At 38.9% G+C, this 22,921-nt stretch overlaps 1 protein-coding gene across 1 annotated transcript in view; it reads left to right on the top strand.

Annotated features, from left to right (window-relative positions):
* Nucleotides 1-11,431, top strand: part of nectin3b (nectin cell adhesion molecule 3b) — a 77,141-nt gene extending 65,710 nt beyond the window's left edge. Inside the window, exons 6-8 of the mRNA XM_067422714.1 lie at nt 2,177-2,321; nt 9,783-9,885; nt 10,531-11,431. Of these exons, the coding sequence (XP_067278815.1) occupies nt 2,177-2,321; nt 9,783-9,885; nt 10,531-10,698 (416 nt within the window). The 3' untranslated portion in view covers nt 10,699-11,431. The remainder of the gene's footprint in view (nt 1-2,176; nt 2,322-9,782; nt 9,886-10,530) is intronic.
* The last annotated feature ends 11,490 nt before the right edge of the window (nt 11,432-22,921 follow it).

Below are 22,921 nucleotides of genomic sequence, written 5' to 3'. Positions count from 1 at the left end.
AGCTCACATTGGCGCTCATTATAGCCACAATCCCCTCCCCGATCTCCTGACTCCTTACAGCCTTGACCTCCTGCTCTCACTGTCTTTATTCGTCCAGTGCCAGATTCTCGCAGCCCCCTCATGGGCCGGACGTGTGCTCAGCAGGGCAAATATTTACCGCTTGCTACACTTAAACGATCGCTATTGAATGACTTGTGACTGAACATCCTGTTCTGTTCTTCTGTGAGAGCAGAGGTGAGCTGACTGTAACAGCGCTGTAGTAATTATTGGGTTCTCGGCCATAAAACCTTTGGGGAAAGCGCTCGATAATACTTCACACTGATTTGTGTTATAGGGGTAAAAAACACATATTGTGATTCTTTTTTTCTCTCTTTCTTTTTTTCTTGAATGCAACATGCCCAACATCCTCAATCTATGAATTTACAGGTGGCATAGTTGGATGATATGGTGTCGTTGTTCCACACTCTTGGCCAATAAGTCTTGATCATCCAAAGGGGCACTCTTTGAGTTTAATAAATCTTAATTAATGGATGTAATCCTGTTACTGGAGTCCCATTGTGAGGATAACAAGCTTGTGATCTCACCAACCTCATTGATTTTGGTGAACTTGCTAAATGAAGTTGCGCAAGAGTGTGAAACTCACCGTAAACGCGAACGAGAGAGGTTCTGAAGTAATGACAGTGGAAGGGAAAGTTGGAGGAAGCAGTGCAGCAAAGCATAAGAGCTCTGCGGGGTGGGAGAGACAGTAACAGCAGGCTTTAAAGGAGGGCAGCATGAGGTCCTAATTACTGAGCCTTAGAGCCGGCTGGCTACAGCTTGCCCCTGCCAACCGCTGCACAACCCACCCTTCCACCTGACTCGACGTAACAACAAACAGCTATTCCACATACACCCTAGCTCTTGATTAACAATTAAATCCACCAGGACAGATGATATGCACTATAAATACCAATTTAATCAGTGGCAGCATTTTCTGAATCTTACTTTATGTCCTAAACATTCCTAGATTTTCATATTCACTATAGTGTATGTGAATTGCTGTTTTTAACCTATTTGTTCCCTTTTTCACAAATTTGAGAGTAAAAATAAGAAAATAAGTTGGTTTATAATTGATTTTACCCATCAGAAACTGACTAAGTGGGTATATATATATATATGCATACACATACAGTGCTGCTTGAAAGTTTATGAACCCCTTGCAGAATCTGAAGATGTGAATAATTTTAACAAAATAATGGGGATCATACCAAATACATGCTATTTTTTTATTTAGTATTTTTTATAAACCCTCTTATTTTGTAAAAATTATTCAGATTTTCACTGATTCTGCAAGGTATAGAGCATCTGGAAAGTTACAGCCTTATTCCAGAATGGATTAAATTAATAATTTTTTGCTCAATTCTACAAAGAATACCTCATCATGACAACATCCAATAGTATATACAAATAAGCAGCTAGTTAATATAACTGGACCCTAAAGTGTTACCGTATGTAAGAATGTGTGTATTATTATTGTAATATGGACTACATTCATCATATTGTCAATGTCATGTGACTTACCAGTGTCAGTTGTGTCACTTCACTGCCATTCACAAATCCTCTCCTATGGCCTGATGGGATAGTAAAGTGTCCATTGGATGCACACTTCAGAATCTCACTGCAAATAGTAGGTCACCTGTGTACTTTTTGCCTACTATTTCATTAATATGTGACATTTAACATACTGTTTGTCATGTACTGTATAGTAGGGAAATTGGCTATGCTTTTTCAGATAAAGTTATCTAGTTTTGATGATAATTTTATGTATTTATTTATGTGCTAAACTGTTGGCGTTGTCACATTTTTATTCATGCAGTATCTTTATTTAACTGAGTTGTCTTGTAGTCTCTTGCTGTTCTGTTGGTTGTCTTTTGCGATCTACATCAACACATGCTGAGCTAAAGTGTGTTACATACAGTTGTAGCTGCTTTCACGGGCTGTGTTTTGCTGTTATGTGCTTTTTCTTGTAATTTGAGGTATTTAGCCGTTCTGTGCCAAGATCAGCAGTCCTTTTTGGTCTTGTATTGTAACACTCCGATGATAATTTTTGTGGAACTTGGTGTACCTCCAATACTGTTGGCCGTGTTTATTTATTAATTAGCTTTTCTTTATGCTCACTGTGTTGTACGCCTTTCAGACATGTCTCAGAAGCAGATGACCTCCTCCATGGCTATTGCTGGGGCTGTGATGGGAGCTGTGCTGGCACTCTTCCTCATCACCGTTTTCACCATCGTCCTCTTCACAGCACGCAAGACTCCCCCATCCACGTACACAGATAAAGTGTGAGTATATGCAGTATCTTCACCTATAGATGGTCTGACTTTTACCTGACAAAATCTTTAATCCCATATACATTACAGCCTCAATGTTTCACAGTAAGCAACAGAAAGCACTCTCATAATGAGAAAGGCTTGCTAAAAATATTCAAACCCTTATAGCATAAAACATTATTCCTACATCTGTTAGTGTAACATTCTTTAAAAGTTACCAGTAAACATCTTTACCGTAACTGTTTTAAAGGGGTGATGAATTGAGAAATCCACTTTCCATTGAGCTTTTGATATATAAAAGTTCATTGTGATATAAGAATATTCTGTAAGTTTCGGAGCTGAAACTTCCTTGTTAGTCAAAGAAAAGCTTTTATAGACACCAGGCCCAGAAAACGAGAGTTCTCAAATATATACTGATCAATGACGTAATAGAAGAGGGAATGCCTCAACTGATAAATATGTACGCGTGTGTGTGTGTGTGTGTGTGTGTGTGTGTGTGTGTGTGTGTGTGTGTGTGTGTGTGTGTGTGTGTGTGTGTGTGTGTGTGTGTGTGTGTGTGTGTGTGTGTGTGTGTGTGTGTGTGTGTGTGTGTGTGTGTGTGTGTGTGTGTGTGTGTGTGTGTGTGTGTGTGTGTGTGTGCAGTTCACACTTATATCCACCGAACGAGCGGGCCAAGTAATACAAAAATAATATTCCAATCAATCGCGGGTGGATGAGAAATAGATCATTGTGTTTGTTTGATAAAGAAGTTTACAAGCCCTGTGAGAGGATCATTCCAGGTGCCGCTTTCAAAACAATCCCTCCCTCGTAAACTGACAGGGAAACAGAAGCTCATTAAATATGCAAATCTTATCCAATCCTCACCGTAGGCGTTTACTCCCAAGTCTACAGTGCTGCACGCCCATCAAAACCGAGCGTTCAGGAGAGAGCCTCAAAACCAGTGTAGAATAAAGCCTATTACTTTTTAGTTATGATGACGTTTTTGAATGTAAAAACCACACGAATGCCAGTAGTTGACCTCAGATATGTAGATTGAACATGTAATATGCATGAGCATGATGTCACCGTTTCACAAAATCGTGTTTTGGCAGTTTTTTGCACTTTGAAACCTGTTTTCAGGTCCCCAAATTGCCATTGTCATGTAAATAAACATATAGAACAAAAAAATAAAATCTGTTTTTAGTTGATAAAGGTGTTGTTTAAACGCCCCCTGAATCCATGTGTTAGTACGTTTATTTAATAAGTTATAATAATAACTTAAGTTAATGGTCTACAGTTATTTATTTAATTTTATTGTTGTCAGATTGTATTTTTGCACTTGTATTTTTTGTATTTAACATCATTTGGCACTATCACTCACTTAGTAACTACTGAATACATTATCAAAAAATACAGGACATTTGTATAATTAAAAAAACATTGAGAAAAAGAAGCAAAATTTGTCCCTAATTTTTTTTTTTTTAAAGTTTTCAACTTTCCCAGAATGTTCTAAAATTGCATTTTAATAACTTAAAAGGGGGACATTCTTAAAACATAACATTGTTTGCATGGGTACAGACCTTTGTACTTATAGCAACAATATTCTCAGACATTTGAGATGTTTTTTTGTTGCCTGTTTTGCCACACGTCGACCTTCAGGTAGGGCAGTACATGGGCACTTTCCTGGTGAATTATTGAATCATTACCATGCTTCCTCTGCAACTTTCTGACCGTCCTTTGAACTTGGACTGGCGGAATAAAACTTTAACTATCACCGTCCTTCGTTCAGTGACCTTACAGACTTCTACCAGGTTTTGTGCTCAACGATGTGCTCATGTGTTACAGTTTTAGTCTAACATGCCAAACCGATTTACTCATAGTCACATATGTTTAAAATGAGTTTATTGAAGTGAATAGTTTATTGAAGAGTTTGTTTTTCCAGTCCGGCTATCATTAAGTACATCACACTCTGCTTCAGCTCTGTCCGGCTCACCTGTTGGCCTGTCAGAACGAGGCTTTTCACGCAACAGCGCCTCTTTATGGCTTAACCTTTGATAAGCCGCCTTAACTCTAATAGATTTTGTCTGGTCAATTATTACTGAGCCCAGAAAACCAGTCAAGACTGTAAATGTCTATTCTAGTGGGAGCAACATCAGATGGTTTCCTTTTGTTTCCTGGAAAGGCGACTGCATGTCATCACAAAGAGAGACTATAGCCACAATAGACTACAGTTGTGTATTTGCTTTTGCAGTACACAGAGACTACCACACCATACATCATTTCAGAACTTGTGTGGGCAAAAGAGCTTCAGATAGCTTCTTTTTTGACAAAGCATGTTGATTTTTGAGTTTTTCCTTTGGTTCTTGCAAAAAAAGAGTCACTTTATTGTTCTGTCACTAAGAGTGTCTCTAGATGTGAGCCCACAGACGTCTTATTTCAGTCAGTCCGGAGGTCTCCCTTTTCCCACAGCCTCCAAAAAGCAGCTCCCCTCATAGAGCTTTACAAGGCTTTTTTTAACGCTGCACTTAACCCTGGGTTATCATCTTTTTAATCTTGGTTTGAGGCCACTAATAATCCCTGGTAAAGTGGCATTTCACAATTGTAGTTTTTAAAGTGTTAGCATTGCTTTTTAACCCTGGGTAAGCACCTCTTTTATGATGCCAAAAGAATAATGTGAAATTATTTAAGTTATTTAACAATAGATAACCAATAAATGGATGGGAGGGGAATTATCTCTCATTTGTATTCTTAAATGCGTTTTGATGTCCCCTCAAGAAACTTTGCATTTGTTTGCAAAACTTCTGTGATGGAAAATTATAAGGAAAATTTCAGTGCTTTTGCAAGCGAATGCAACATTTATTGGGAGAACGCTTTAGTTTTGCGAGAGAACGCAAATGTTTTCCAAGCAAACGCAGTTTCTCTATGAAAAATACTTTTGTGTACATTTGCTGAAACTTTCACATGCTGTTTAGTTTCAGTATCAGGTATAAAAATGACCATTGACTGTCAAACAAATGGTCAAGCGATCAACCGGTGATGGCAAACGTGTTAAATGTTATTTTGCTTAGGTTGAAGGGGCTTAAAAAGTGGCTTCCTTGTCAAGATTATCACGGATGGAAAAGGAGTTAAATAAAACAAACCGAGATGTGTTTATCCAATTCATGCTATTCACCATATAAATATGCTAATTAAAAAGTTAAGCCAGGTTTACAAATGCATTGTGCCTCCATAAGGCCGCACAGATTTGCTGTAGATGTTTTCATTCTGTCAAGGCCCCACCATTGTTAGTTTGCCACAGGTTGTTAGTGTTTGTGTCAGCAGAAATAACTCTGAATATGGGACGTTCTTTCACGTTGTCTATAAAAGAAGAAGCTAGTGTAACTACATGAATATAAACAGTTAAGCAAACATAGCAACAAAAAAATCATGTTTCCTAGAGCCATAGTGATGGATGCAGTTCTCATGAGGATGAGGTCACAGCGGAGTCTCGTGTGATACAGCTGTTCACAGGGAAAATTGTATCGGGGAACAGGGGAAATGCGGCAGGCAGACAATTCTCAGCACTCAAACGTCTGGCCTCCATATGATTTGTGGACCTTGAAATTTGTTTCAGAATTTTCTCTTTTTCTCAAACCTTGCATTGTAGTTTTTGCTGTAATATGACCTGCAGCTTGTTATCCAAACATGACATCTAAGGGGACGTTCACACTGGATACATTCTGGAGTTCATGACTTTTAGCTGTCTGTTAGGTTAGTGTAGTCTTGAACATGCACAAAATTAACTTTTAGCAGATGTGCGCCACTTCAAAAGAAAATTAAGACTTCTATTCAGTAAGGAAGCGTTAAATTGATCAAAAAATTTTTTTATATTGTTTTCAAAAACTTATATTTCAAATAAATGTCCTTGTTCTTTTCAACTCTCTATTCATTAAAGAATTCGGGGGGGGGGGGGGGGGGGGGACATATCGGTTTACGCCAAAATATTAAGCTGCTACTATTAGAATGATTTCTGAAGGTTTATATATATTTAAATATATTATAGAAACCCGTTTTTTAAATTGTAATAATATTTTATCACCACTGTTAGGCACAATATGTAAGATTTTTGGATTCAAATATCCAAAAAACACTAGAACAATGTGGCATCATACCCGCGTTACCCTTGATTTCGGTTTTAGTTTGTAGAAACCATGGAAACACCGAAGACTCTTTAATATATTATGTGTTTTATTAGACAGCTGAGCAACTTTTTGGATACATTAATTGACAGAAAACTAATCATTGTTATATAGTTCAACACAATCTAAACAGAGTAGCTTAATAACATAACTTTCAACACATTCAAATGTATCTAATATTATAAAACAGCGATGCGTTACCCCACATAAGCATGACCGTAAGAAGCGTAAGCAGTGGAAGAAGCATAATAAAAGCTCCACTGCTCTTGAGTCTCTCTTTAGCAATCGGTCCAGGGGCCTCGTTCCACTCCAGTGGCTTTCAGCCCCACCCTGCTTCATATTACAGTGACTTTAATAAATCTTTAATACATGAAATCATCCATGAATATGATTTCTGCCCGAGTCCTGTCGGATTCTTTTCCACTGAGGTTAAGACAACAACTCCCATGATTCCGCCAAATCAAGACGTCATCAAGCTATGCCTTTGTTTTTAATAATCGACCTCTAGCAAAAATTACATATTGTGCCTTTAACTGTAGCCTATTTTTGATCAAATAAATGCAGCCTTATAGTGAGAAAGAAACTTATTTCAAAACATTAATAAATCTTAACCCCAAAGTGTATTGTACATCTTTAAAATTCCAACTAGCAAGAAATTAAAGTTGATGGCTGTGACGTTAATTGGCCATTTAAATAAAAACAGCTACAAAACAATGCATCCTGTGAAGACGGCCCCTAAGGTTTTCAAATTTGCTGAATCGTTGACTGTTAGTATTTATTTATTGCTTGTTTTCTGCTGTGCTATCTTTATCCACATCATCTATCTTGAAGTGAGCACTCTCTGAAACTTCTCAGCAGTGCTGTCAGAGGCGTCACTCTTAGAAGAGGTGCTAGTGACTCTTATCTGTTTCGGCTGATCCCTGTTCAGCCTATGTGTGCCTTGGCTCGGCTTTACTTTGGCTGCAGGCTGCATGCAGATCAGTGTGGTGGGACAGCTGGGTTTGGTCTGATGGATGATGCTGCCGCTGCGCTGGAGACAGAAGGGAATCTGGGAGAGATAAGCAGCGTTGGGATGCTGACACATGGCGCTTACGCAGGAATGAAAGCAAAAAAATGTCCATATAACTCCTGCCGTTTAGATCTGATTGTACCCAGTAGTCAAGGATGAGAAAATGTGCTTCCTTCAAATGCTTCAAGAGGTGTATTTTTCAAAACGTTTTTTCCATTTTTATCAGGTATATATGCGCTTTCCACTTTTATTTCCGAGTCGTGATGATTTTGTGTTTTGATTTTGTTTTGATAGCTCATCTAAAGTGACCTTGAATTTATCCTTTGCTAAATGATGTGGCGGCATTTAAAGTATTAAAGTAGTTTATATGCCAAGGTCTTGGCTTAAAATCAAGACAATTGGAAAATGTTCCAGACTGTCTGAGGAGGGAAGCAAATGAATCTGACCTTCAGCTGTGCATTCAGTACATGAGAGGGAATGAAAAGAGAGAAAATTACAATGCAAACTCATTCCCTCTTTGATGCGAAGTCCAAAATGTTGGCCCTTGTTTGGTCTCTTTAGACATCCAGGTGGAACCGGTAAGAGTATCCAGGCCTGTCTGCGTCTCTTCCTGCTCATGCTACACAAATGCACTCACCATATCATCTCTCTAGTCCATGGATGACGTCTCCTGCTTTTAATCCTCTATTTCGGTCATAACTTTCATGGGAAATGCTAATAGTCCATATAGACTTAATGAGTCATAAAACATTGTTGGACACTTTTCCATCTCCGTCTGATTTAGACTTTATGTGGGTAGGGCAGGGGACACATTAGACAGACTGCTAGTCCATTGAAAATCAATTACACAAAACAATGTACTACTAATGGTTGGAGATTAATATCCACAGGAAGTGGAAACAAAGACACAGTTGATCCCCTTGAGGAATGATGAGCTTATGGATGCACATTGGGAAAGTATATGAGGAGAGGACACAGTTCACACGTTTCCCCTAAAGGATTTTTAACCAAGAGGTGTGAACGAACTTTGTATTTTAAGAGCTTGTTCTGATTGGTTGTCAATGCAGAGCTTTTAAAACTAGCAGTGAAGGTTTAAGATTCCTTATTTGTCCACTAATGACTCTAGACTATCTTTGTGACATTCAGAAGATGACCTTTATGGCACACACAGCGGTATCTAAATCCAGGGAGTGAGGAAAGGTATCTTTCTATATATTAGGCATTCTGGGAATTCAAGGTCAGGGCAGGGCGACCCTCGGGACCTCCCAACCCCTAGTGCTACAAAGCAGAAGCTCAATAGATATTTGTCCATCAGAGCCAAAGCTATTAGGGATGTGAGGCCACTCCGCTTAATTGCTTGTTCAGTTGTGGTCAATATCAGATCAGAAATAATTTTAATAAGCTTGTTTTAGCGTTGCTAAATACATTGGAGATAGCACTATATATCAGTATCCTGTAGAAGTTTAGGACATTAAATCATGAATTGTTTAAAGGAAATGTAAATGACTTGATTGTTTGTTTGCATGCTGTATGTTCTTAGAGAGTGATTGCAGTGAATCACGAGACAAACCATTTGTTTCCATTTCTCTCAGTTTTGTTTGGCATTTTAAAATGGGCTCCAGTTGTATTTATGTATATCACTAATATACACCTCCACCCACATGTGTACCCACACAAAGTTACTCTACTGGGTCTTTTTAGACTGGCTTGCTGGTGTTTGGTTTAGAGGTCCAGAGAGCATGAGAAAGTATGTATCAGTGTGACTGTAGGGACTTGAAAACATGGAGGCCATTTTGAGTGGCTGGTGATTGAGTCAAGCATGACACCTTGCATGGGAATCATAGATTCATTATAGCCTTAAAATTTTGATTATTTTGTGTTCAGCTTGAGAAATTGGCTTCTTGCCACGGATGTAAAACAGAACAAAAGTTCCATTCTGTTCCCAGAACTAAAAGAAGGTGTGGTTGTTATTGTTCCTCAGACTAAACACATTTCATACTTTTGACTCTTGACCCGCATTTCCTCCATCTACTGACAAGAAGACAAACAGTGACTCCGAAAAGTATTATATTGTTTTATTATCGAACAAACTTTTGTGAAATGTTTAGCCTGAAAACGGTGCCTAAACAGTACATATCCACAAAATAAATTCTGATGGATTTGATATTTTATGTGATGCAATGACATTCATACATTTTTAATTATGGCGTATCCATATACTAAGGGGTCACTGTATATCAGCTCGCGAATCATGCAGTGTGTAGTCAGAGGCTATTCTAACTGCTGTTGGTTTTTGTCTTTCTACAGAATTGACCTCCCTCCAACTCACAAGCCTCCTCCTCCATATACAGAGCGACCTCCTGCCATCCCACTGGCCTCTCAGGCCCCTCAGGTGGCCTCATTCTCTCAGGTAAACCTCACACTGCTCTGTTTAAACTGTGGGAGTCACGGCTCTATATTCTGATTTATTTTGCTACTGTGGTAGTTTATAGTAGAGCTGCATTCGAAAGATGACTGCTGGCATGTTTCTTATTATTTAAGGAGTGGTTATATGCTCTCTTTAGCTCACTTTTTCCAGATTTTTTTCTCTTTTTATCTTTCCTGGCATTTTTACCCATACAACACATAACACTGCTGAAAAATACACCAGCCTCAGGTGGTTTGCTGGTCTTAGCTGGTTTAAACTGGTCTCCCAGCCGGTCAAAGTTAGTTTATTAGCTGGTCAACAGCTGGTCTTGATCAGATGAAAAGTAGCCAAAACCTTCTTTGAAATAATTCACAACCTCATGATCATTATGATTATTATTTGTTTTATGCTGTTATTGATAGGACAATGAAGGGTGATTGAGGGCTTTTGAAGGCAAAAAAATCATATCATGTAATTCAATTCAATTAAAACATTAAAACAATTCTAAATTCGATTGACAGAAAAAAATAAACCTACTGCATTCTATCCATCGAATCCCATTAAGTATTATATGCAATTGTCTAACAGCCTAACCACCAATAATACTTTGGATATAATATTCATAATATCGGTTGTGTCATTTTATAGGCTCGTCGGATGGAAAGGCACCACGAACTGGCCGAACGAGTGCCTGGCAGGATGGCTCGGAGAGACCTCCACAGCCCCACTCACCATTCACTGTCCTATCAGGAGTGGATATGTCATCAGAACGGGGCTGACCGAGTTTACATTAACCATAGAGAACACTACGTGTGATGGCGTCCTATGGCAACTGCAGCACACTGCCAGCCCCAAAGTGAAAACTGTTTACGAGAATACTGGGAGCAAAACAAAATGACCGCCATACAGTAATTAGAACATTGAACTATAACTGGTGTATATACAAGGTCTATATAATGCACAATGAAAACCCTGGCAGCATATATGTATTATTAGTCTGGCTTGTTTAACATTTATAGTATAGTCCAGTATAAAATTACCATGGCTGTCTATATGAGTCTCATTGTTCACTCATATTACAAATCTAGTGGTCAAAATGAGGGTAACTATGGTTGACATTTCTAAGACTGTACAAAGCTATTTCTGTAGGGATCATTGCCCTTTTGTTTGATTGTTTTACACAAGAACCTTTTCTCAGCAAAATGACTGGTTGTCATTTTAGGTGTGATTTTGAGATTTGTTTGCTTTTGACAGGAAGTGACTGCTAGAGTTCATTTGCCATAAGTTTTCTTGTTTACACTGTGATGTACAGTAGATGTGATTTAGCATCATAAGGCACATGCTTATGTACTTTTCTGTTGCGTACAGTATGTGTGTCGATACTGTATTATGTATCGTGTAAATATCTGAGCTCATAATATCAGTGTACTTCACAATTAAGTGGATTTTTGTTTGTTTAAGCTCATTTAGATCCTTTTTGTTAACGTTTTGTCCAGTTGGCTTAGTTAAAAATGAACTTTGAATCTCATAACCAAAGCAATATTGTCATTACAGCATACCGATAATCAAATAAAGTGATGTAACCTGTACTGTACTTATGAGACTTGTTTTATTGTGCAGCACATTTAATGACATCATTTTCCATCGATTTTGGTTTGCAAAAAACACTAAAATAACTAACCAGCGCTACTTCTCAAAATCACACGCAATCTTTTTCTCAGACAAATATAGGTTGTAAAACCTGATGAATACCTAAAATGCTGCTCTATAGTCATCAAGACTGCTTTACAAACTTCCCCCAGTCGATGATGGAAAATTTTAGACCGCAAAATGCTCTCTGGGAAGGCGCGAGAGACAGTGAATGAGGGCGGCGGGAGTGCTTGTAAGAGCTTTTCGGCACAGACTTCTGTCTGCATGTCAACTTATGACTTGTGTTGTAGGTAAACAAACCGGTTATCTGCTGGGCAACTGGATAGGCAAGGCCATTAAACAGCAGGCTTTTAATGAGGTGGTAGCCACCAGGGAGCAATCTATACTATTCTGGCCTCACCGTTCGGGGAAATGTCAGCCAGTGGACCCCCAAACACTCAATGAGAGCATTGTTTATTGCATCAGTGAGTTACCTCTCTGGAATGCATCCACCATCGCTATATAAAAATGTGTCAGTCCCACAATAAAGAATAAGGTTGGACTCATCCAGGATAAATCCATTTAGACTAATAAAGGTGTGCTTCTCATTCCAAATCTATTACAGCGTGCGCAATAACATAACAGCTCACTCATCACCTAATACAAACCAGAGACGAGCCATGCTTTGATATATGCACTCTTCTACCGTTTCTTAACAGAGCTTGTATATTCTTTCATGTTTTGTCTCCTGATCTCTTGTTTGTGAGTCTGACCTGCGGTGGATCTGATATTTCACCGCATTAAGAAGCCATCTGAGGGATTTGAGGTGCTGAGGTCTATAATTTTCACCTGAGAGATTTCATATTTGTTCTGGATGAGCACACGTTCTGTCGTTCCAGCAAAGGTCTCAGTTTTGCGAGACTCTAGGCACAATGTGGAATGTTGCATAAATATTTTTGCAATAGTATCTTCGGAGAACAAAACCTTTGGGAGCTTTATAATATGTAGACATTGAGCGCCTTGCAAAACTGCTCTGAATTATTGTTGAGCTGGAATTTTATGCTAACATACAGCTTCAAAAGACTTAATATATAGTGCAAGAGCTATGTAGACTTTTAAGGCAGTGGGCCACCATTAAATTAAAAGACGATTCTTGTTTTTATGAAACATTGCAATATTAATGATGTATCCATGATGTATCCATGCACATTATTTTTAATCAAAATAACTTTGCCTCCTTCTTGCAATGATTCTCTTCCCTGATGTGTTCACTGACATGAGGCCAGGATAACCTGTCACTCACATGAGATCACAGCAATAGCAGAACACCCCAAAAATCCAATCAATGGACAAAACAAGTTCTTGTTCGAGAAGCCATTTCACTCAGATATACTTCAGGGAAGAAAAGATAATTGCAACTTCCATTTCATGCCGATTTTAACCTTTTTGACCAAGGGCCCCATTGTCCAAACCAATTTTCAAAGTTCCCTCATATAAGGTAAGTTATTTTGTCCAGCATTTCTGATAATTACGAAGAATTATCTGCTTATTTTAATAATAAAAAAATACAGCATCAGAACTGGACCATGAGCGAAGGTAGCCTGGTCTGATGAATCAGGTTTCCTTTTACATCATGTGGATGACCAGGTGCATGTGCGTCAATTACCTGGAGAATGGCACCAGGATGCACAATGGGAAGAAGGCAAGCCAGTGGAGGCAGTGTAATGCTTTGGGCAATGTTCTGCTGCATGGAAACCTTGGGTCCTGCCACCCTTTGACAGGAACCAGCTAGCTAAGCATTGTTGCAGACCATGTACACCCTTTAATGGAACAGCATTCCCTGGTGGCTGTTGCGCAAAAATGGCTCAGGAACAGTTTAAGAAGCACAACAAAAAGTTTAAGGTGTTGACTTGGCCTCCAAATTCCCCAGATATCAATCCAATCGAGCATCTGAGGGATGTGCTGAACAAACAAGTCCGATCCATGGAGGCCCCACCTCACAACTTACAAAACTTAAAGGATCTGCTGCTAACATCTTAGTGCCAGATACCACAGCACACCTTTAGGGGTCCAGTGGAGTCCATGCCTCGATGGGCCAGTGCTGTTTTGGCAGTTAAAGTGGGATCAACATAATACTAGGCCGGTAGTCATAATCTTATGCCTGATCTTTGTCTATATAAACAGAAACTGGGAAACAAACAGAAACGATATATAGTTATTGGAAACAAAAGTTATTATATATTGTAGCATTTTAAATAAGTTACATATCAATTGTTTAATAATATATACATTTTAATTTTAATACTACTACTACTAATATATTAATCTGAATAACTTTGTCATCCTGTGGCAACCTTGGAGGTTTCTTGAGGCCCCATGGTTGAGAACACTGTTTTAAGATGCTTTTCTGTCCTTTAATATTTTAGTCTCAAATCATTATAACTGCTATTAATTTATTAGTTTAGATGTTTGACTTAATTAACCCATACAGATCACTTTTAGTGTATAGGGTGTCTGCTTTACATTAGCCTGCTAATCCTGAATATCTCTGTGAATTCCAAAAACCAGCATGGAATGCTGGAAAATTCTTCTAGTTGCTTGTAAAAAGTCATTTGTCACTGTAGATTAACGTGGACCATCGCTGGCGCAGTGCTGGAGTATGAAGTTGGGCCATAAAGTGTCTCTTAACACAGCAATGTGCATCCAAAAATCCTGTCCTGCAATTGTTATCAGGAGACTGATTAACTTTATTATAGGTGGAACAATCTGCTATGCTGTCTGTCTGCATCTCTCCTTCTCTTGCATTCTAAACCCACCTACGCTGACACGTAATGGAGATGCAGTCAACGGCAGCCATTTTGGACACCTGCCACGCTGTATGGCTATTAAACTATTAAGTAAGAAGGCCCCAAAGTGACCGTCCGGCGCAGATTTACAGCCCTACAGGAGACAAGGGAGAAGAGGAGAGGGGGACAGTGGGGGATGGTTAGCATAGTCCAACATTAGATTTATGACGACGGGGCAAAAGAGAAGGTGCTACAGGCTTCCTCCTTTTCTTCTCTTCTCTCCTTCAGAGCTAAAAGTCACCCTGTTGTCTTTAAGAGACAAAGCTGAAGTAAGGAAGAGGGATATAGGAGGTAGCTCTGAGCACAGACTGGGAAGCAATGTTCTTGACAGACAAATTGTCAGATATAGGAACATCATGTGTCTTTATTGGCGTTAAAATGCTTTTGTAAATCTTTCCTGTGCTCTGAAGAAAAAACTCAGTAGGATCATGGATTGAGTGGTATATATATATATATATATATATATATATATATATATATATATATATATATATATATATATATATATATATATATATATATATATATATATATATATATATATATATATATATACACACACTCACCTAAAGGATTATTAGGAGCACCTGTTCAATTTCTCATTAATGCGATTATCTAATCAACCAATCACATGGCAGTTGCTTCAATGCATTTAGGGGTGTGTTCCTGGTCAAGACAATCTCCTGAACTCCAAACTGAATGTCAGAATGGGAAAGAAAGGTGATTTAAGCTATTTTGAGCGTGGCATTGTTGTTGGTGCCAAATGGGCCGGTTCTGGGTATTTCACAGTCTGCTCAGATACTGGGATTTTCACACACAACTATTTCTAGGGTTTACAAAGAATGGTGTGAAAAGGGCAAAAAACATCCAGTGTGCGGCAGTCCTGTGGGTGAAAATGTCTTGGTGATGCTAGAGGTCGGAGGAGTATGGCCCGACTGATTCAAGCTGATAGAAGAGGAACTTTGACTGAAATAACCCATCGTTACACCCGAGGTATGCAGCAAAGCATTTGTACACACACAACCTTGAGGCGGATGGGCTACAACAGCAGACACCCCACAGGATACCACTCATCTCCACTAAAAATAAGAAAAAGAGGCTACAATTTGCACAAGCTCAACAAAATTGGACAGTTGAACACTGGAAAAATGTTGCCTGGTCTGATGAGTCTCGATTTCTGTTTAGACATTCAGACGGTAGAATCAGAATGTGGCGTAAACAGAATGAGAACATGGATCCATCATGCCTTCTTACCAGTGTGCAGGCTGGTGGTGGTGGTGTAATGGTGTGGGGGATGTTTTCTTAGCACACTTTAGGCCCCTTAGTGCCAACTGGGCATCGTTTAAATGCCATGGCCTACCTGAGCATTGTTTCTGACCATGTCCATCCCTTTATGACCACCATGTACGCATCCTCTGATGACTACTTTCAGCAGTATAATGCACCATGTCACAAAGCTCGAATCATTTCAAATTGGTTTCTTGAACATGACAATGAGTTCGCTGTACTAAAATGGTCCCCACAGTCACCAGATCTCAACCCAATAGAGCATCTTTGGAATTTGGTGGAACGGGAGCTTCGTGAGCTGGATCTGATCTCCATCAACTGCAAGATGCTATCCTATCAATATGGGCCAACATTTCTAAAGAATGCTTTCAGCACCTTGTTGAATCAATGCAACGTAGAATTAAGGCAGTTCTGAAGGCGAAAGGGGGTCAAACACAGTATTACTATGGTGTTCCTAATAATCCTTTAGGTTAATGTATGTAATGTGTGTGTGTGTGTGTGTGTGTGTGTTTCTCTGCTGATGGTCAATCAAAAATAGGCCTATAGTTTAATATGACATTTAAATATATATTATTATTGTTTTAATTGTGTAGCAGTAAAAACATTTCATGTCATCTTGCTATTGTCATGTTTATCGAAATAAAACAGATAAAAAAATATATAGACCCCACTTTAGATTATGTAACTATTGTGACTATAGGCACTGATTAAATAGTAGGCTACGTAAATTGTTTAAAGTAAAGTATTGGCCGCTGCTTCATGAAAACATACGAAACGTCTGTGTATTTTACGCAAACACCGGGGGTGTCACTACTACGGGAAGCAGAAAGTGTCCGTTTTCAACTTCTAAAAAATCTAATCTGCTGCGAGTGTCGTCTAGCAACTCTCAATCTGGTCGGGCTAATCACATCGTGTATAGAGTCGGTGGGCGGGGCGTAACATAATGACGGCCAAGTTGCGCTTGCGTGCTTCTTCTAGTAAACACAGAAACTGGCGAACGGCGGTCTTTCGAATCAGCTTTGACCGCGAGTCTGGAAGACTTGGAGTTAAGCTTTTCTCTGAGAAAATAACAAAGAACGGCACTGAAGTCATTCTTAAAAAGGGAAGATGTGTTCGGAGTTTTGCCAACTGGAAACGGTGAAAGTTTAATCATCATCTAGCTCTGCTGTTTCACTTTTGTTGCTCTGGTTGGTTGTAGCGCTATCCTATCGTGTGCAGAGGGAGTTTGAAAGACAACCGTTTATCCCGCCCCTCGGATTGAGTCCTGTCAATGGTGAGTTTCCAGACCAAACATCTTGATGTGGGTCTGGCTTGTCAGGCTAACCTAAACTCGCATTAACGTCCACAACACCGGATCTGACAGCTCTTGAAGCGAAAATGACAGCATTAACTTGGGCGGAGCAAGAAATTGATGCGAATGCTAATGGATGGCTTTCTCCAGGTAGGGCCTGCATTATCTTTCCTTGACTTCATCAATCACATCTACATTGGGCCTATTTCAGTGGACAGTGAAATAACATTCTCATACTTGCTGAGTCATATTTTCTGTTGTCTAGTGATATATCAAATGAAGATAGATGGAAAGTTATGGGTCATTCATTCAGTCCCCCATTGATTTGTGTCAGTAAATGGGACACTGTGGTTCATCATAACTTCCTAAAGAGATTATAAAAAGGAGACAGAGAACTGCAGCAGAACTTAACATAAGCTACATTTATCTCACATCTAGATGAAAACCATCTGTTTATAAAGCCTGTCACCAGTAAGTGCCTGTTGTCTTTTGGCAATAAATATGCAATAATGGAGAGGCGCAATAATTCTGCTTATGGCTGTGAGTGAGTTATTAATAAAGCACAGTGCAGTATGTAGGCTAAAGAGTGGTTCTCAAATGGTATGTCACAAGTCCAACAACGCTGCAATCAAAACGATACACGAAGTGGCCTCATTTTGCTTGCGAGTCAGTTGTTGGAATCTAGGGCCCTGTCCCTTATACCTACACTTGGAGATGAAACTAAAGTTTTACAGAACTTTATTAACAAATTTAGATTATTAATTAATTATTTGCTCTTCAAAATAAATATATTTCTGTTCAGTTGTCCATCCCTATGTTAAAAAAGCAGATATTCTACAAAAAAATGCATAGTCATCTCTGCACCAATAAAATATTCAGCAGTTTCCGCTAGTACCAAATTAACCCCTGGTTTCACAGACAAGGTTGACAAGGTCCAGCTATTCCAAGACTAAAATTCATGTTTTAACTGAAAGCAACTTGCACTGATATATCTTAAAGTATGCCAGTGCCATTGTTTTGAGTGGGAATTTGCCAAACATTTGTTTTGAGTGAGCAACCTTGCCAAAATAACACACATTTTACCGCCCAAACGCCATTTTTTCCCCGGAGAACCCCCCGAGAAGCTATTGTTTAGGGCTAGTAGTTGGCGGGTTTTGTTGTAAAAACTTGGCAACCCTGTCTGCACGCGCTGAAATCAGGCTGGAATACACGATCTTTGCCGGTGTTGTAAAAAAATAAAATAATTTAATGATACACAGAGTACTTACCCAACATGATCTTCATTTCTGAGAGAAATTGTGAAGGTGAATGCAGATACAAACAAGCTCTCTGTTTAGGATTCAAAAAAATATAATCCAAGCCCCTTTGATGACGTGATGATTACGTTACTATTGATCATCTGTCCGTCATCGTCTAAAGCCCGCCCTGATGATTTCATTGGTCCGAACAGTTTCTGTTCGGGGATAATTACTCCTCTATGGAGCAAGGCCAGACCGAACTGCCCGACCTAAAAATTTTGTGAGCGGGGCTAAGTTCGGCTGGCATCCAGGCTATAATAGTGGCAGAATTGGAAGTAATCACTACATTCATATATTTTGGCAACTGGAAAAATGCAACTATACAGAGTACAATAGCAAAGTACAAAAAAAAGAAAAAATAATGCCTGTAATTTCAAAGTGAAGGTTTATATAAATTCGTTAAAAGCGCTCTTTTTTTCCTTTTTGGACAACCAACCAATATTCAAAAGGACATGTCATACATAGATATGGAGTCAGCCCTGCCTCCTCACTAAAATAAAAGTTTTAGTTTTTTCCTCACTCAGCGTTGCTCTCAGATCTGTCCTGAATCACTCTTAAGATAAGACTCTTATACAAGTTTTCTTTATAAGCTTTTAAAAATACGGGCCCTGGTCTAAATGTAATAGCCTATTTAAAGATGCACTGTGTAAATGTTAGCAGCATCTAGCTGTGAGTTTGTGAATTGTAAGCACCCACTGCTCACCCCTCCCTTTCGAAGCACATATATAAGATACAGTGGCCGAGACAGGAAAAAGATGATGTCGTCTGAAACAGCAGTTTGTCCGTTTAGGGCTACTGTAAAAACATGGCAGCGCAAAACTTTACTGTAAGGGGACCTGCGGACGGTGTATGTAGATAGAAATGGCTCATTCTAATAAAAATTAAGAGAAGACAATGCTGAATAAATTCGTATTTTTTGTTATTTTTGGACCAAAATGTATTATCGACGCTTCAAAAGAGTCTAACTAACCAACTGATGTCACATATGGACTTTGATGATGTTTTCATTACCTTCTGGACGTGGGCAGCAAGTGCGCATACACTTACATTCAAAGGACAGAAAGGCCTCAGACTAAATCTAAAACATCTTAAACTGTGTTCCGAGGATGAACAGAGATCTCACGGGTGTGGAATGACATTGGGGTGAGTCATTAATGAAAGAAATTTCATTTTTGGGTGAACTAACCCTTTAATGTTGGGTGCATGTGCGCTTAACTGACAAAGATTTCTAACATCCTGTTAACACACAAACATATTACTTGTTATTGTTAAACACAATGTAAGGTCAAAGGAAATGGATGTTTACGTATGCGGTACAAATACAGCCAGAATCACAGCATAAAACAGCATAAAATTAAAATAATAATAATTATATAAAAAAGCACACTATAACATCTGAGGAAAAACCTAAAGCAAAATCTGTTGAGAATCACATCAGTATGCTATATACGAATCAATACAAAATGTTGCACTTTACTGTATAACACTTCCTTTCCCAGACACCCTTGTGATTTCCTCATTCCCTGCTGTTGTTCTCAGGCGCTACCCTTATTGAACTGATACTGCGAGACTGTTTCACCCAACTTCTCTTCCTTTCTAATCATTATTTATGAGTTTTTTCTCTTGGTACCGTTCTGGCCGTTGGAAGAGAGGCTTTCTTTATAATTTATTTTTTATTTTTTATAGGAGCCCAAAAATAGCATACATTTTTCTTTGTTAGTGGATGTCTAGGCAGTTCCGGCTCAGACAAAGATTGTGGAGGATGCATCTGGTGTAATAAGGTAGAATATGTGTATGCAAGTGTTTTGTTAACACCAGGAGGATCAAGGTGCCCTACAGTGGGGGATGGTCACGTGTGAAGTGTACAATTGATTCTGCTCAATGTCTCAATACGTCATCTCTCTCTCTCTCTCTCTCTCTCTCTCTCTCTCTCTCTCTCTCTCTCTCTCTCTCTCTCTCTCTCTCTCTCTCTCTCTCTCTCTCTCTCTCTCAGTTTTCCTGCTATTTCTCCATTTGTCCAGCCATTCCCTGAAGGTTGCCACTGCACAGGCCTCACTAGCTGTTTTTTCCCTAAAACTATTTTCACAGCTTCCTCAGTGATCTGGACTGCATATCTGTGATAGTGTTTCATATGACCTTCAGTGCAAAGAAAATGATATCAAACCCAAAGAAAATAATATAGTCCCAATAAAATGACAACTGAATGAGAAAAATGACAGAGATGCGATACGAAAACCAGCTGCTCTATACCGCCGCAGTATGATTGAGACATTAGTGAACCTATGTATCCCTGTTGATAGTTATGTAATCTCGACCATATTCCGCCTCTCGTGTTTCTGAATGGACATGGAGAGGAATTTATCTATAGGGACAGCTGGGATAGTCTGAGACAATCAAGGTTTGCGTTGCTTCCCTTCTCCTGACCTCTTCCTCTTCCGCCATCCAGACTCACTTGAAGAAGTTTCCTTGAATAATTTCCCTGTCTCAGGAACAAAGAGATTCTCTCTCAGTCTGTCCCAGTGATAATCTGAGGACATTGTGGTATTTCGGCTCAGTGAATGAGATCATTCAAGTGGCTTTTACGAAGGCAAAAAGAGTTTGACTGTTATTTGAAATTGCTCACTATAAAGTCAAAAGGGTCAGTAGTTTGCGGACTATATGAAAAACTCCATTTGTGTTTCGTGTGTGTCTAAGTGAGATAGGTATCGTGTAAATGTTCAAGAGCTCTCAGCAAGGAGTGCACATCGATACAGACAGAAAAAAAAAAACATTGGAGTGTATGATCAATGAACAGACATTTGTTAGCGAGGATCCATTTAGACAATCAATAATATTAAACCAGTAATGAATGATTGTTCTTTTTATGAAATGAATTAGTAAAGTTATGTCATTCACTTCATTCCAGTCAGTGTAGTAAAAATGTGTCCAATTCAGACTTTTCTGACCTGTAAAGAGAGATTTCTGTGACTCTCCTTGCAATGATCTCTCCATGACGCAGTTCTTGCTGTGAAAGCACTTTCTCTAAAACTCAATTACCGTGGCTTTGCCAGACAGCCTCATGTACGACTAGTTAGAATGTCCTGCACTTAACTGTAGTGCACTACTTCTGCTTCTTATAATGCCGCTGGGCAACTTCTGCTGAGAGTTCATGTTCTACCAATTGAGAATACACACTATTCTTTAATTGGCTCAAGGTGCATGTATCCGTGTCTGATGCAGCTGGAATCTTGTTTGTGTCTGGCTGTTGATGAATGCATGGCCTATCAATTCTTCATTTGATGTCACTTTAAGGTTTTTTGAGTTATTTTCTCTTTAGTTATTTATTTCATTTCATTGCAGATGTTTCTGGTCAAGTGCATGAAGTAGAGCTCATTCGTGCTGACGTACTCGAGATAGTATTTCCATTTTCTCGCTTTTATACAACCACAATCCCAAAACTTGTTAGCAGAATCATCTGTGAGGATGTCATCATGGACAAAATTACAGCTTATTATCCTTCTTATATCTTTGCTTTATGATCAGGGGGTTTGTGAAAAATTGAACCCTGTGAGTAAAGAATGGAAATTTAAATGTTTGAGGGCATTTTAATCTTAACACACATTACAAGATGGTGTCTAATATTTTCTTGCCAGATGTTATGTTAAATTACAAACTATAGATTTAGTGTTTTCCCTATTGTTCCATTTATTGTATAGCACGTGCCTAAGCCAAACGTTAAATTAGAAGAGTAAAAAAATGGAAAATACTGACACATGGCTCAACAATAAGTATGGCTTGATGTGAGAAAGGTGCGATGGAATTCTGCATTGTATGTTTGTTGATCATATTCATTACTGTTGAAATCTGCTCATTTAATATGTCACTATTGTCACTAAAGGTTATCACTAGGTTATGTCACTAAAGGTTATCTAGCTGCAGGAATTATAGCATATTTCATTTTTAAAAAAATGTTTGCCAGTAAAAGTTGTCTGTGAATCTGCCATGAAGCAATAATTTCTAGCTAATATTGAAAAATAAAAGCCAATACAATTCTTTTTGTAACATTTTTCGCTTAATTTTTAAAGAGTTTAAAGTGTGCGTGTGCGTCTCAGAATCTTAGGACATGTGGTTTTCCTCTCACAGCCGGTGGGGAAAAATCGGAATAGGTCTTAGGCAGAAATCACGTTCATGGATGCGTTTATTAACGTTACTGTAGTATGAAGCAGAGCAGGACCGAGTGTTGTGGAGCTGAGCACGGCCACTGGAGCGATTGTTAAGCAACACACGGCTCGCAAGCAGCGGGACTTTTATTATGACGGGACGCAGTCGTCGCCGCCATTTCCGCTTTTCCGGTCATGAGTGAGATAATGCAGCTCTATCATATTAGATACATTTAAGTTTGTTTAAAATGATGTTATGACGTTACTCTTTGCGTTCGCTCTGCAGCTGCTTTGACACTTTTTGCACACTGCTAAGAGTAAAGTGTTTCTGCCAAATAAAACCGGAAACCGAGAGTAACGCAGATATGACGCAATTAACAGGTGACTCCCTCGGACGTCCCGGATCATTGGTTGCAATAGCACTTTTCTCAAAAGTTACAAATAGTTGGAAAAATTTGGGATATTGTAAGAACTCAATGGAACAAAATATATAACACTGACCTGGTGGGTTTTTTATATTTTACTGCAAAAATCCTACATAGTGCACCT

The sequence above is a fragment of the Pseudorasbora parva genome, chromosome 18 (genome assembly GCF_024679245.1).
Source record: "Pseudorasbora parva isolate DD20220531a chromosome 18, ASM2467924v1, whole genome shotgun sequence".
Classification (NCBI taxonomy): Eukaryota; Metazoa; Chordata; class Actinopteri; order Cypriniformes; family Gobionidae; genus Pseudorasbora; species Pseudorasbora parva.
Note: the sequence above shows the minus strand (reverse complement) of the source record. Positions and strands in the feature narration are given on the sequence as shown.